This window comes from Perna viridis, chromosome 4 (assembly GCF_037379345.1).
Source record: "Perna viridis isolate PV_CMFRI_1.1 ecotype Kerala chromosome 4, ASM3737934v1, whole genome shotgun sequence".
Taxonomy (NCBI): domain Eukaryota; kingdom Metazoa; phylum Mollusca; class Bivalvia; order Mytilida; family Mytilidae; genus Perna; species Perna viridis.
The window spans coordinates 2,150,412-2,164,350 of record NC_142448.1 but is presented as its reverse complement, the minus strand read 5'-3'; the positions used below and the strand labels follow the sequence as shown (position 1 = coordinate 2,164,350).

At 33.1% G+C, this 13,939-nt stretch overlaps 2 protein-coding genes and 1 pseudogene across 4 annotated transcripts in view; 1 reads left to right on the top strand and 2 right to left on the bottom strand.

Annotated features, from left to right (window-relative positions):
- Positions 1–421: 421 nt before the first annotated feature.
- LOC148618425 (protein chibby homolog 1-like) lies at positions 422–5,103 on the bottom strand. Its single transcript, XM_088577339.1, has 4 exons — positions 5,003–5,103; positions 2,233–2,422; positions 1,756–1,877; positions 422–1,441 (listed from the first exon to the last, which is right to left on the bottom strand). The coding sequence occupies exons 2-4, from the start codon at positions 2,417–2,419 to the stop codon at positions 1,361–1,363; spliced, it is 390 nt and encodes a 129-aa protein (XP_088433465.1). The 5' UTR covers positions 2,420–2,422; positions 5,003–5,103; the 3' UTR covers positions 422–1,360.
- Positions 5,104–5,994: 891 nt separating this feature from the next.
- Positions 5,995–13,939, top strand: part of LOC148618423 (transmembrane channel-like protein 5) — a 33,644-nt gene continuing 25,699 nt past the window's right edge. For all 3 annotated transcript variants that reach the window (XM_088577337.1, XM_088577333.1, XM_088577336.1), the window contains exon 1: positions 5,995–6,135. The gene's annotated coding sequence lies outside the window, so the exon portion shown is untranslated. The remainder of the gene's footprint in view (positions 6,136–13,939) is intronic.
- On the bottom strand, positions 8,502–10,946 carry LOC148618424 (zinc finger protein 862-like; annotated as a pseudogene).

The window sequence follows — 13,939 nt, the reverse complement described above, 5'->3', positions numbered from 1 at the left end:
AACAAGAATAGGTATTGTGTAAATGTGAGTGACAACAACCCCACAGGAATGAAAATGTCAGCCCAAGGCCATTGTTTATTTCTTGGCCAATGTACATAGGGTTCCTTTTAATACTGGTTAATATGTTTCCTGTATTTATCCTGGAATATGCCACGAAAGGAACAGAAAATCCAATTATCTTTACTAAAGTTAAACATGATTTTTAGCAGCATTCTTCAATAATATACATTTTTGTGGAGATTTATACATACAATAACACCTGCAGTATCAACCTCCAGTAATAATAACACCTGCAGTATCAACCTCCAGTAACAATAACACCTGCAGTATCAACCTCCAGTAACAATTACACCACCAGTATCAACCTCCAGTAACAATAACACCTCCCGTATCAACCTCCAGTAACAATAATACCTCCAGCTTGATGTCTTCATTTTTTTAATTAAATAAGCACTACATTTATTTTATACAAAATTTACAGCTGTCAACTTCGTACATTACTAAATTACTACAACTACTTAACAATACTAACAAACAGAACAGGACGGATCAAAAATAATTACAAGTAAAAATAAATACTATGTATCAGTAAATGTTTGCAATTTATGGTATGAAAATTTCTTTATAGAGTGGTTAATTTCAAACGAAGTCAAACCACTTACACACCCTAAAACCTCACTAGAATGAAAATTATATTTACATAGACTGGGCTATCTTTAGGGTCAACTTAAGAAAGTAGAATTTAAGGTAAGGGATACAACTCTTACAAATCATTGGAACATTTTGTATTCAGCATTTTACATAAATCTCATGTAAGTACCAAAGTAACTAGGATTGATTTCAAATGAAATGAAAGCTTGAAAGGTGCTGGTGAAATTGAATATGATACAAACATCACTGATTTCACGAGTTATGTCCCTTACACTAGGTCTATCTCCTTAAACAAACAACTAAATAGTTAAGAAAAGAACATAGGCAAGTCTATCATTCCAGTTCAGGTGGTTACTGTCAGGAAACAATCCATGAAATATGATAGATTTTAAAAATTCACATGATGTTATCAAATATTTTTACATGAACAAAATATATTTAATACTTGCAACATAAGTGTTAATCACTTAAATAATGTGAATGAGGTACTAAGTATTAAAAATTATTTGTAACACTCTACCAATAAGTAACTCTCAGAAACATTTTTCTGTTAAAAAAGTTGGTACAATATCCCATACAAACTTAGAATCATACCAAACATACTGGTATTATAGCTGTTCTATAATTCAACTAAAACTGAAGTTAAATTATATTGTAATGTCATCAATAAATAGTTACATTATAATTAAGTAATCATGTTATCCTATCATCACCTCTTCTTTCCAACTTGCGCTCTCAGTTGTTTTAATTCTGTTTCATGATAATGTGATACTGCTGAAGCTTCTGCAAGCTAAAAAAATGATATTTAGTTCACTCTTCATGGTATTAAATATTTACTTTCCACTGTTAAATAATTTTTTTCTGTTTGCAGTCATTAATATTGTCAAATTCAATCTATATTGAATTCCATGTCGATAACCTAAACTGCATACAATAATCCCTTTCAACAACCTGAAAAAGGTTTTTTAACATCACAGAACAGCCACTTGAGTGTTTAATTTTATTTTTCCCAATAAGTGGCTTCAGAAAGTGTGAAAATTCACTGAATTAATCACTGAACAAAGTAATTAGTCCTTCAGACCTTACAGCATTTAGGATACATACCATATCTAAAAGGATGTCAACTTTCAGTTTGAGTAGGTTGTTTTCCTCTGTAATCAGCTGATTTTCTTTCCTTAGTTTCATTACTTCTTTATGACTTGCTCCACCACCTCCACCACCACTCTCTAAAATGGAGGTGAAAAAAGCTTATTAAATGACTACAGTTTATAAACTAGTTTTACCTTTACACTAGTTTTATCTCATGGTTTGATACCTGTAATAAAAAGCTCCAAAAATGCAGCTTGGTAAGAGAGTGTGTCATTTGGAATGAAATGAATTAAATAAAAAGAATTAAGATAATTATCAAAAATATAGGAGGTTAGTTCCTCCCCTTTTGTAAATCAGCTTTGGTAAATTGTTCCATCAACAACTAATTGAAGTACATGTAGCATTCTACTTTGAAATTCAAAACTTCATTTTGATCCATACATCAACAGAATTTATTCTTATCTTAAACTCAGATCTTTGGGTAAGGCTTACCTTGTACCCACATTCCATTCTCAAAGTGTACTTCACTTCCACCTAGTCTTAATTTGACTGGTCCAACATTTGGTCCAAACTCTTCCCTAGCTTGATCTGCATCTAAACTGATGTTTGAAAGAGACTGTGCTCTTCTTGGTGGAGTTTTCTTGGGGGAAAACTTGTTCCCAAACAAATTCAGAGGCATTTTCTGAAGAGGTGAAGAAAAAAATAGAGAAAGATCTGGTTAAATTTAAAATTACCATACAAATTATATCACTACAATGTTAATTATATTGAAAAATTCAACAAAGTATACATTCCAGTGGTATAATTTGTGTTCAAATAGCTTTAAAATAATTTCCCCTTCAATTCAATTAATTTAATACACAAAGAATACTAGTATGCTTAAATACAAGTTTGTGTGTTAGTGTGTCAGTTTTAGGTAAAAGGCATGATTATATTTTGTCTGATTTCTATAATAAAAGATGGAGTTCTCATAATAGCTGTCTTTACTAATTTTAGTATGTCTGAAAAACACCAAAACTACATGTAATATATATTTGAAACAAATCTTGCAACTTTTTTTAACCAAAATTTATACTTGACAATTTTTATTTGGACACCACCATGAAATGTACAGGTACATGTACTAGCCATAAAAAGTTTTTTTATTATTATTAATATTTCTAATTCCTAATTTTATGGGTAAGAAGGTCAAACAAGAAGAGGCTCCCAGGAGCCTGAATTGCTCACCTGGTTATTTTTGCCTTTCAAGGGCAATTAATTTAACAAGTTGTCCAAAAGTTTTGACTTAAGAAGACATTGGTAGAACTCATCATAAGGATCATTTCAGCATTAAAAGTTTCTTCTATATAATATAATTTTCAAGATATTGGCTGAAAACTAAAAAATAAACCTATCATTTTTCATCTTTCACCAGTGAATTTAAACATTAACGATATGAGTGAACTAAAAAAAAAAAGATAAACAATAAGAGTGAGTTTAAAACTATACACATTGGTGGATGTTTAATGACTGTAGGTGTAAGTTGAAATGGCTGTTTTGAATGACTCGACTGAGCCACTCATAACAATGTTCATTGGTATGCTGTTCGATAATTTGATGGTTCTTGGGAAGAAAGATTGTTGTCTGATTTGTAACTGACACTGAGGAATTTGGAAGGATAATGGGGAGTGTATGTTTTGAGAATGTCTGAGAGGTGGAATTAACCGGTCTGTCTTTGTGATGGCAACTAGGGAATAATTGATTTTGTATAACATTATTAATCTAGTGTCTGATCTTCTATGAGCTAGACTTCTCCAATTTAAATGTTGTATCATGTTGGAGACACTAGATTTATTGTGATACCTGTTTGTCAAAAACCTAGCTGCACGCCTTTGAATCATTTCTATGTTATTTATGTCATGTTATTATCCCAAATAGAGCAGGCATATTCCAGTGATGGTCTGACGCGATTTCTATGCCTGCTCCTTTACCTTGGTGGAACTGATGTTTAGATTTCTTTTTAGGAAGCTTAATGTATTGGTGGCTTTATTGCATATGTTCTTTAAGTGACTGTGCCATTTAAGGTCAGATTGGATTGTGATACCAAGGTATTTAGCTTTATCAACATGTTCTAGTGTATGGCCATGTAATGTGTAGGTATATTTTACAGCGTTTTTGTTACTGGAGATCAAGAGAACATTATATTTGTCGGGGTGGAATACCATGAGCCATTTTTGTTCACATTCTCCTAGTTTTCCTACATCATTTTGTAATGATTTACAATCACCGTTAGATTTAACTGCTAGATAGGCTATGGTGTCATCATTGTATAGACGTATTGTGGAATTTAGGCCTACTGGCACATAATTGATATAAAATTAAAACAGACTGGGTCCCAGTACTGAACATCAACATAGCCAGATGTTACACCTTCAAGGACGACTGCTTGAGTACGATTTGATAGGAAGCTATGTATCCATTTATTAATTTTGCCTTGTATACCAGTTTTTAAGTTTGAGAGTGAGTAAATTGTGACTGACTTTATCAAAACGCCTTACTGAAATCCATGATTAATACATCTGTCTGGAAAGAGTTTTAAAATTTTTAGTTACATCATCAATAAATTCTAAAAGTTGTGTTTCACAAGATCTTTGTCAGCGAAAGCCATGTTGAAGTAGATATAAAATATTGTTTTCATCTGCATGGTTCATGATGACACTAACTGCAAAATGCTCTAAAATTTTGCAGCAAATGCATGTCAAGTATATTGGTCTATAATTTTCAGGATTATATTTAGACCCTTTCTAGTAAATTGGAGAGACATAAGCTGTTTTCCAGTCAGAGGGTACTTCACCTGTATTTAATGATTTTTGATATACAAGACAGAGAATTGGTGATATATCAATGGCTAGTTCTTTGAGAACACGAGGTTTGATTTGATCAGGTCCGCAGGCTTTTGATGGGTTTAGATTCTGTAATAGCTTAGTTATGCCTGGGACTGTAATTTTAATATCATTCATAACAGGATATGTTTTTCCATCAATCATGTAATTTTGATTGCTGAATTCAGATTCTGAAATATTACTAGTTTGTTCATATCTACATGTATGGTACTTCATTTTACACGGAAAATGTGAAAATCCGATTAATTGACCAAAAAAATATTTTATATCTCCCCAACCTCTTCGTTGCTTTTTCAAGTTATATATACTTTCATATTGATTGCAAAAACATCTACAGTGAATACTTTTGACCAAAAATCTGATCTATATTTGAACCTTACCGTTGCTTTTCCTATAATACTTGTCTATTTTCTGCTGTCGATACACTGGTTATGACATGTTTTGAATGAATGCCTCACTTGCGGTCTCACTAATTATCGACAAGAGGCGTCAAGGAGCGACAAGAAATTGATTTAGCGACAAGAATCGACAAGAAGTTTGAATTAGCGACAAGAAACTAAAAATACCGACAAGAGGAGAGAGATTATATTTATTTGCTGTTTGAATTATAAATACATGATATTAATTACCTAAAAGAAGCCACTCACCCTTTGATCTCACAATCAATAGTTTTGGTAGCTAGAATTGTTGTAACCTTCAGAAGCAAACACACTGATTCTTTTGATGTAAAAATTAAAAATAATACTGGCCGTAATAAGTTTTTTAGCATCATAGTTTATGAAGCCATAGACCAGAAAACTAAGTGAAGTAAAAACACTGTTGATGATTCTAAGCGTGGTTGTTTTGTTAGTCATTACCATTCAAAGGGTTATTAGTACAGAACTTGTTTTTCTACCAAGCTGACTGAAGCCAAAACATAACTCATCTTATACATGCATTCAATACACCCAAGCTGAAGAAGCCACACTTTTTACTCATCTTTAACATAAATACCGGACCCAAAGCAGTCACTCTGGTTCTTGCAAAAGTACTACTCTGTGCGTTTATAAGAATCGTTGCTACGTATGTATTTGCATACGGTTTCGCTTTGTTACGCTGACATTAATACCACCGGTGTTAATAAATAGATACCCTCAGGAGCAGGTCTGTACGAACTGTTGTCCCACAAATGGCACCTTTAATTACGACCTCTCTCTAACGCGCAAGCGATGTGCTGTGGCGGAAAGGGTGTTAAGACATCAAGCAATTATATAACATCTACAGCAAATAAATATAGTCTATCTCCTCTTGTCGGTATTTTTTTTTAGTTTCTCGTCGCTAATTCAAGCTTCTTGTCGCTAAATAAATTTCTTGTCACTTCTTGACACCTCTTGTCGGCAATTAGTGAGACCCCCTCACTTGGGTTTATCCCCTTTTGCCCTGAATAACCGGAAGTTAGTTTGTTGACATTTTTCAACATTTTAGCATCCTGCTTACCTGAAAATCAAACGGCCACTGAAAAAGTCTATCTGAGGTGATTTTTTTTCTGATTTATATGATGGAGAGCAGAAAAAATAACATTTTCTATTTGTTAAGTTAAATATGTAACGGGAGAGGATGATTTGACTCACAAAATTATACTCCGCCACCAAGCCAAGGATCAAACCCTAGACCGCTCGATGACAAGCCAGCGACAAACCGATTCGGCTAAAGAATTAATCCTTTAGCCAAGTCAATTTAATAGGCTATTGAAATCTCACTACCTACTATTACGCAAGAAGGCCATCCTGCCACATTTCCCCTACCTTAAGTCAAGAGTCTTTGTAGCACAAACGACAATAACATTAGCATGTAACTTGTAAGCTAATCAAAACTGTGAGTTTTTAAGTTTGGTGCCAAATGTAACGGGAGCATGATTTGATTCACAAAATTATACTCCGCCACCAAGGATAGAACCCTAGACTGCTTGGGGACAAGCCAGGGACAAACTGATTCGACTAAAGAATTAATCATTTTGCCAAGTCAATAAACTGGCTATTCAAAATCTCACTACCTACTATAATGCAGGTAGGCTGTCCTGCCACAGTACAAACTAAGGACTACTAGCGGTCCTACTTAAATACACCTGTCGGTTAAAAATATGCCTGTAAAAGAAATGTATATGCTTGTCAGTTTGAATAGTTGAATTTAGAAATAAAATCAATAAATAGGAATAAATACATGTGGAATAAATACATTTATTTTCTTTTTGTGTAGTTACAGCTTTTCAGGGGATCAGAAATGTACTGGGGTCCTGGGTTGGAGTCTCTGTTCTATCTACCGAAACATTGGTTAATTAAAATATGGTTGAATCTGTCAAATTGGAAATTATTTTCTTGAGGTTTTTGCCACCAAATTCCAGTCTCCCAATAGTTTTAGATACACCCCCTTCCGTAATTGATAGTGTTGCAGCCTCGAGTTTGGGTAACAATTCAGATTTTTGGCCTGTCGAGACAACAGCAGATAGTTATTGCCTTCTTAATGCCACATCCCTGGGAATTTCAAATTCAGAAAAATTTGCATCAGAAATTGGGTATAGAACATGCATTGAAATGAATTTGAATAGGTCTTTTTATTTGGACGACCACAGACATGACAGTTTGACACTTGTTAGTTCTAAGTTTGATAAGTTAGTTCAGGCCAGTTCCATTCACATCCTCATCTGTTTTTGTAATTCATGCTTTAGCTACAGTCATTGGCAAACCTATTTGATCACTTTGCCCTGCAATTAATAGTATCTTTGATAATTCTATTAGAATTCTAAACCGTACGTGGAAATTCAAAGATGGTTTCAGCCATTGCCAGTAATGACCATAAGCCACCCACTACCATTTACTATATGGGCAAACAAATTTGGGACATGCGAAGTTGCATGACAAGCGACAGTGTATTGGAATGGTCGTTATCCCACTTATTGTGAATTTTTGGCTTAGATTCCTTCAGCTATTGGGTTTAAAGTTCCCGTCGATAAATTTGTTTTTGGCATTGATGAGAAATTTGCTTTGGTTAATCCAAGAAAAACAGTCTTTCCAAACTCCCAACTCATTTTATGCACTTGGCATTTAAAAGAAAACTGTCCGCAAAATCTTTTAGAACAGAATGTCCCAGAGGAAATTAGATAGCAAATCATTTCTTCAATATTTGGAAAAACCAGGCTTCTAACTTCTGAGATTGCATTTCTTATTTAGAGCGGGAATAAGAAATTATGAAAAAAAATTGGGATTGTTGTGGCCAATATCTTGCAGATAAAATGCGTTTATTTTCATCTTTCTTACTTCGGTAATGATGGTTCTCTCATGTTCAAATATGCATGCACAATCACGATTGTGGAACACCTGCCAGGTCGTTATCTACATCAGCTAGTTTTACTTCCCATCAACAGATAACTTCCTGAAAGTATTATTTATTTGTACAAAATACTTTTTACTAAGGTAATATAATATTATTTTCACAGAAAACACAATATTCTTGCAACAGGCGTATTTTAACCTGGCTTGGGTGTGCAGGCATATTTAAGTATGACCCACTACAAGCAGTTCAATGACATGTCAGCTCAAGACCCAGGGTTCTCACTCCTCCTAAAAAAAAGCAAGTCCCAGGACTCCCTTGCCACAAAAATGACGTCCTGTAAGGAATTCAGAGGGTACCAAGAAAGGTGAAGGGTCCTATGTTTTATGTGCATATGTTTTTGTTTTGATTGTTTGTGACACATGCACATGTGCAATAGTTTATTTGTAACATGGTTTATTGGAACAAATGTATCTAATTATTATAACTAAAAGCAATTATAAATATATTTAATACCAGCAATTAAATTTTCACAACCAAAATACAAAGTACACATTTTATATATTAACAATTTTATTTCAGCCTAGGCTTGGCCTGAATAAACTTGCACACTGCAGGAACAGGGTCAAAATCTGCACATGATGGGCCTTCTTCCATCATGCGGATAAACTTATTTACTGTCTCATGTTTCAAGTTACTCCTATTTTTGTACTTCAGCCGGTTTTGGGATGAAAATCCCCTTTCATAAGAAAAAGAACTAATTGGAGATGTCAGCATAATTTCAGAAATGACTCTGAAATCAGGAAAGACATCAGCATATTCCCTGACTATAGCTGTACAAACATACTGAAGTGTTTTACCCTTTAGTGTCTTCAACACTATTTTAAATTGGTCATAATCATCTTTCATACGTGAGCTGTCAATAATAGGATCAAACTTTTTTTCACCAACAAATGTCTCTGATCCATATAGTACAACTCATTTAAAGGTTCCTCTCCATAAAAAAGCATAGAGGATTTGTCTTCTGGAAGCAGTTAGGATTCAAGATTTCATTGATTTATCTTCAAAATGATCTTGAAGGTTGTCAACTAACTTTTCCAAATACTCAACTGCATTGTTCTGAAATTGCATGCGTAATGTTTACTTATCAAGCAATTTTACCTGCCAAAAAGTTCCACTTTCTGATATCAAATTGTACATCGATTCAAGTTCTATGCCATTCTTACACTTCAGTTGATTCAGTTTTTCTGTAGTAGATGTAACCATGGCATTGACAACAGATACATCTGTTGTGTCACGTTGAAAAACTTCAGACAGTTTTGTTACAACTGCTAACACATCCCTTAAAAAGGCTGATGTTAATAAGAATGACACAGACTTAACCCTGTTAAAAAGTCCCTTGGCCTCTGTGTTATTCTTGTTTGTAGCATCATGTTCTAAAGCTTTAACTAAAGCTGGATAAACATCCAACACTGCAGTGACTGCTGCATCAAGAGATAACCATCTAAAGCTAGCAGGCTCTTTCAAAGTCAGGTTTCTCATATTGTCATCCTCCATAATCATCTCAATTGATCTTAGTTCATTATATCTCACAGCAGAGTTGTTGTAAAATCGGTACAACAATTTACAATATCACAATATCACTGCACGCTTGTCCTGCAGCTAAGGCAATTCTTTGAGCTACACAATGAATTTGCATTAGTCTTGGGTTGCACTCTCGTCACAATATTGCACAAACTCCATTATTTCTTCCTACCATAACTGCAGCTCCGTCACTGGCCAAGCTTGTACATTTGGCTAGGTCACTGTCAAGGTCTGACCAGTTTAAACATACAAAAAGTTATGTCCCAAATCTCAATCCTATGTAAAATCAATCCCAATTCTTCCCATGCTGAGTTGAGAATCACAGTACATCATAAGTCTTACAATAAGGCCACAAACCATGTCCAGGGCTCGAACTACTTGACATGATTTCATGCCAAAAATGGCTTTAAAATATAGCATTTTAATTTATATGTAAAGACCCATTGGGCGAAGCAATGTAAATACCAGAAAACAACCATACAAATCGCATGGTTTAGATGGTAAATTACATGTATGGATACAAATCGCCTGATTTAGATGTTAAATTACATGTATGGATACTAATCTCCTGATTTAGATGGTGAATTACATGTATACAAACAAATCACATGGTTTAGATGGTAAATTACATGTATGGATACAAATCGCCTGATTTAGATGGTAAATTACATGTATGGATACTAATCTCCTGATTTAGATGGTAAATTACATGTATGCATACAAATCGCCTGATTTAGATGGTGAATTACATGTATACATACAAATCGCATGGTTTAGATGGTAAATTACATGTATGCATACAAATCACCTGATTTAGATGGTGAATTACATGTATACATACAAATCGCATGGTTTAGATGTTAATTGTTTTGAAGGTTTCTGGATGAAATTTTCTAATTTTTTGCTAATCATTACAATTGGTCACCAAATGATATGTATTACTTCACTTAGGGGTTAAGCTTCAGAGTATGTTTGAATATATTTTTTCTACATTCTACATTTTCTATATTTGAAAAAAGGAAAGGGAGACTATGTTAGAAATGCTTGCACAATTAAAGGAACATCATGATCGCTTGCTTTATAAAGAATTACAATGTACAAATGGCGCTTGTGAATTATATTATTCTTATTCTAATACTAAACTTACGTTTTAATTACTATGTGTATTTTAAGTGTCTTTTACTCAAAACCCAAGTTTCTATGATGAGTGCAGTTAGGCCAAAAAAATGATATGTCTGTTTCCTGCTACCCTATCTACCCTATTTTTGCGCCTACTTTAAGCATTTTAGAGCCATTTTGGCTCAAGCACTGTTAAAGTCTAGATTGTTCCCCTATTAACTCAATGTAAAATGTTTTTGAAAAATTACATAATTTCCCAACCACCTACCCTATTATTAGTTCACCTGGCCAAAAGGCCATGTCAGCTATTGCCATCTCTATGTGTCCGTCGTCCGTCGTCGTCCTTAATACATCTTCTCCTGTAAAACTACTCAATAGATTGTAACAAAACTTTGCATGAATGTTCCTTAGGGTATTTTTAACAATCCTTGTGTGGATATTTTTGATCTGGGGAAAAATATGGCAGCTGTTACTAAAAAAATAGACCATAGGGATCAAATTGTAGAATTATGCAAATACATGTGTAACTCAAAAACAGGTGGGTTTAGCTAAAATATGGAAGGGGTAAAATTGTTCAGTATGATGGGCTGGACCTATGCCAAAATTTTCAGAAAGATCCGTTGACAAATGATTGAGTTATGGGTCCTGAAATGGATTTTTTTTCTTGAATTTTACATTTCCAACTTTGAAAATCTTCTCCTCTAAAACTACTGGATGGATTGAAACAAAACTTTGCATGAATGTTATGTAGAACATGTTTAACAATCTACATGTGGGGATTTCTGGTTTTGCAAAAAATATGGCCACCGTTCATAAAAATAGACCATAGGGGTCAAATTTCAGAATTATGCAAATAATCCAAAAACAGTTTGGTTTAGCTGAAATCTGGTAGTGGATAAAATTGTTAAGATTGATGGGATGGACCTATGCCGAAATTTTCAGAATGATCCATTGACAAATGAATTTGTCACGGGTCCTGAAATGGATTTTTTTTTAAAATCTCCTCTTAGACAACTTGTAGGATGGATTGTAACCAAACATTGGATGAATGTTTGTTAGGATATCCTTTACAATTTTTTATCTGTTGAAAACATGGCCACCACTAATAAAAATTGATGACTTGTTGAAATAACTTAAAAACCAAAGGGTTTAGTCTAATTTTCTAGGGGGAAATTGATCAATATGGTGAGACTGACCTATGCTGAAATTTTCATAAAGATCTGTTGCTCAGTGTTGGAGTTATTGCCCTTGAAGAAAAAAATGACAATTAGAGATTTATTTTATAATATGAAAATCGGGTGGATAACTAAGATGCTCTGTATTGATTAAATTATTCTTGTGACAATAGTATGGTAAGGCCAAGAATCCAGCTTTAGAAGGCTATATAGACTATTTTTTTATTAGGTGAGTGATTCAGGCTCTCTAGAGCCTCTAGTTTTCTTGCTTGTAGCAGGAAACAAGACTATTTTTTTTGCCATAGTTACATCTCTTTAAAGTAAGTAGCTTTTTAAAAATATCTATTTACTTTTGACAATTTCTGTTTTCTTCAATGTTTTGTTTTTTGTTAATGTTTAATTTTATCAAGGATTTTTTTTGAACTGTTGATCTTGTACAATTTTGTTAATTATGTAATTGCTGCATCCTGTACATGTTTGTTTTAGTATACGATGTATATAGGCCTCACCTGAAGTACAATCGTTTTGATTTACAATAAAATGCTTGAAATGAAATAGTACCATAAATATACTGGTTTTAAAATGCTTATTTTCATAGTTTTGTAATTATATGCACCTCTGAGAAATAATTTGTCCTTAACAGTGAAAATTTTAAAATACTTATTTTGACATGTAGAGTAGCTTGCTTGAATGATTTCTAATTCAGCACAATGTTTGCTCCAACAGTGTAGTATATTTCATTTTTCTTCAAAATTAGAATACATTATTCACTAGTTTACTTCTGTTAGGCAGTTATCACAAAAAAATTTGTGACTGCTAGTGGAGAGCAATTTTATGTAGATATGAGGGTCTTTTATACTTTTATATAGAAATTTTTATCATAATTGATTTAATTCATGACATGTAGCTGTGGACCATGGTCTTCCCAAAAATGATCTTAAGAGCTACTGTTTGGCAGTTACATCACATGCTGGTGTTTTCTAACTTGAATTAAATCAAGGATTTTTATCATGTTTTGTAGGTTTACACTTATAGTGCATTCTTATCATTAAATAGATAATAAAAGATTAACTGCAATAAAGTCATGATAATTATCTGGAAGTTTAAAAAAAAATAGGTGGCTGAATTGTGTCATGCTTTTAATCATTTCAGTCACTGAGTGATAAAATTATGCACAAATTACCCAAGATAGATATACGTGTACTTACAAAAAGTGGCATCTTCAATTACAGTTATGATACTCTTATTTCAATATGCTGTGTTACTGTCTGTTTTGTGCATTACCAAAAAGGCAAAATAATATCAGAAAAAGCACTCCAATCTTTTCATGCTTTTAGCAAGTACACTTTTACACAGGAAATGGAAGTATTTTTATTTCACCCACCTTTTAGTTGATCTGGCTACAACTAATCAGATCTGAACTTGTTGACATGATTGATTACAAACAAATGGTCATGATTAAATCATATAATTAAATCTGAACTTTGATTTGATTAAATTTGATTGGTTTTAATTGTATGTGTGAATATTATTTCATATAATTAACCATACATGTATTTTATAGCATATGTTTTCCCAGTTTTGTGAACTTTTAAAGACCAGATTCTCAAATTGATTTAGGTGTGATTTTCTGGCTTTTCCCTAAACTTTAAAAACTGTATGAAAAATAGACAAAGTATTCTTATATACATGTTAAACTACTGAAAGTGATTAGCTGTTAAATACTTTTGCTACTAAGACTTACACAAGTCCACAAGGATCCATGATAAACCCAATGAAAGATTATACTGAGATTTATTTTTGACATGGGTGATGAAGGTCTTATAAATGACTATATAATATGTTTTATTCTGTTAAACCAAAGAAGAAGCAATGGAATACAGACAGTACAATAAAACAATTACATACAATAAGTTTGGTAAATCAGTTGTGTGCTGACAAAATAAAAAAAAAAAACAAAGAAAAATTTTAAAGTCCTGATAAATATACTATTTTTTTTTCATTCAGACTTATTTTTAATACATGTACATTCATAAGAGCATTGAAATTTAATGTGTTACAATTAATAATGTACTGGTATTTACTATCAATACACTCTCTCCTATCTATTTTGAAACTTTTACATTTGAGTAA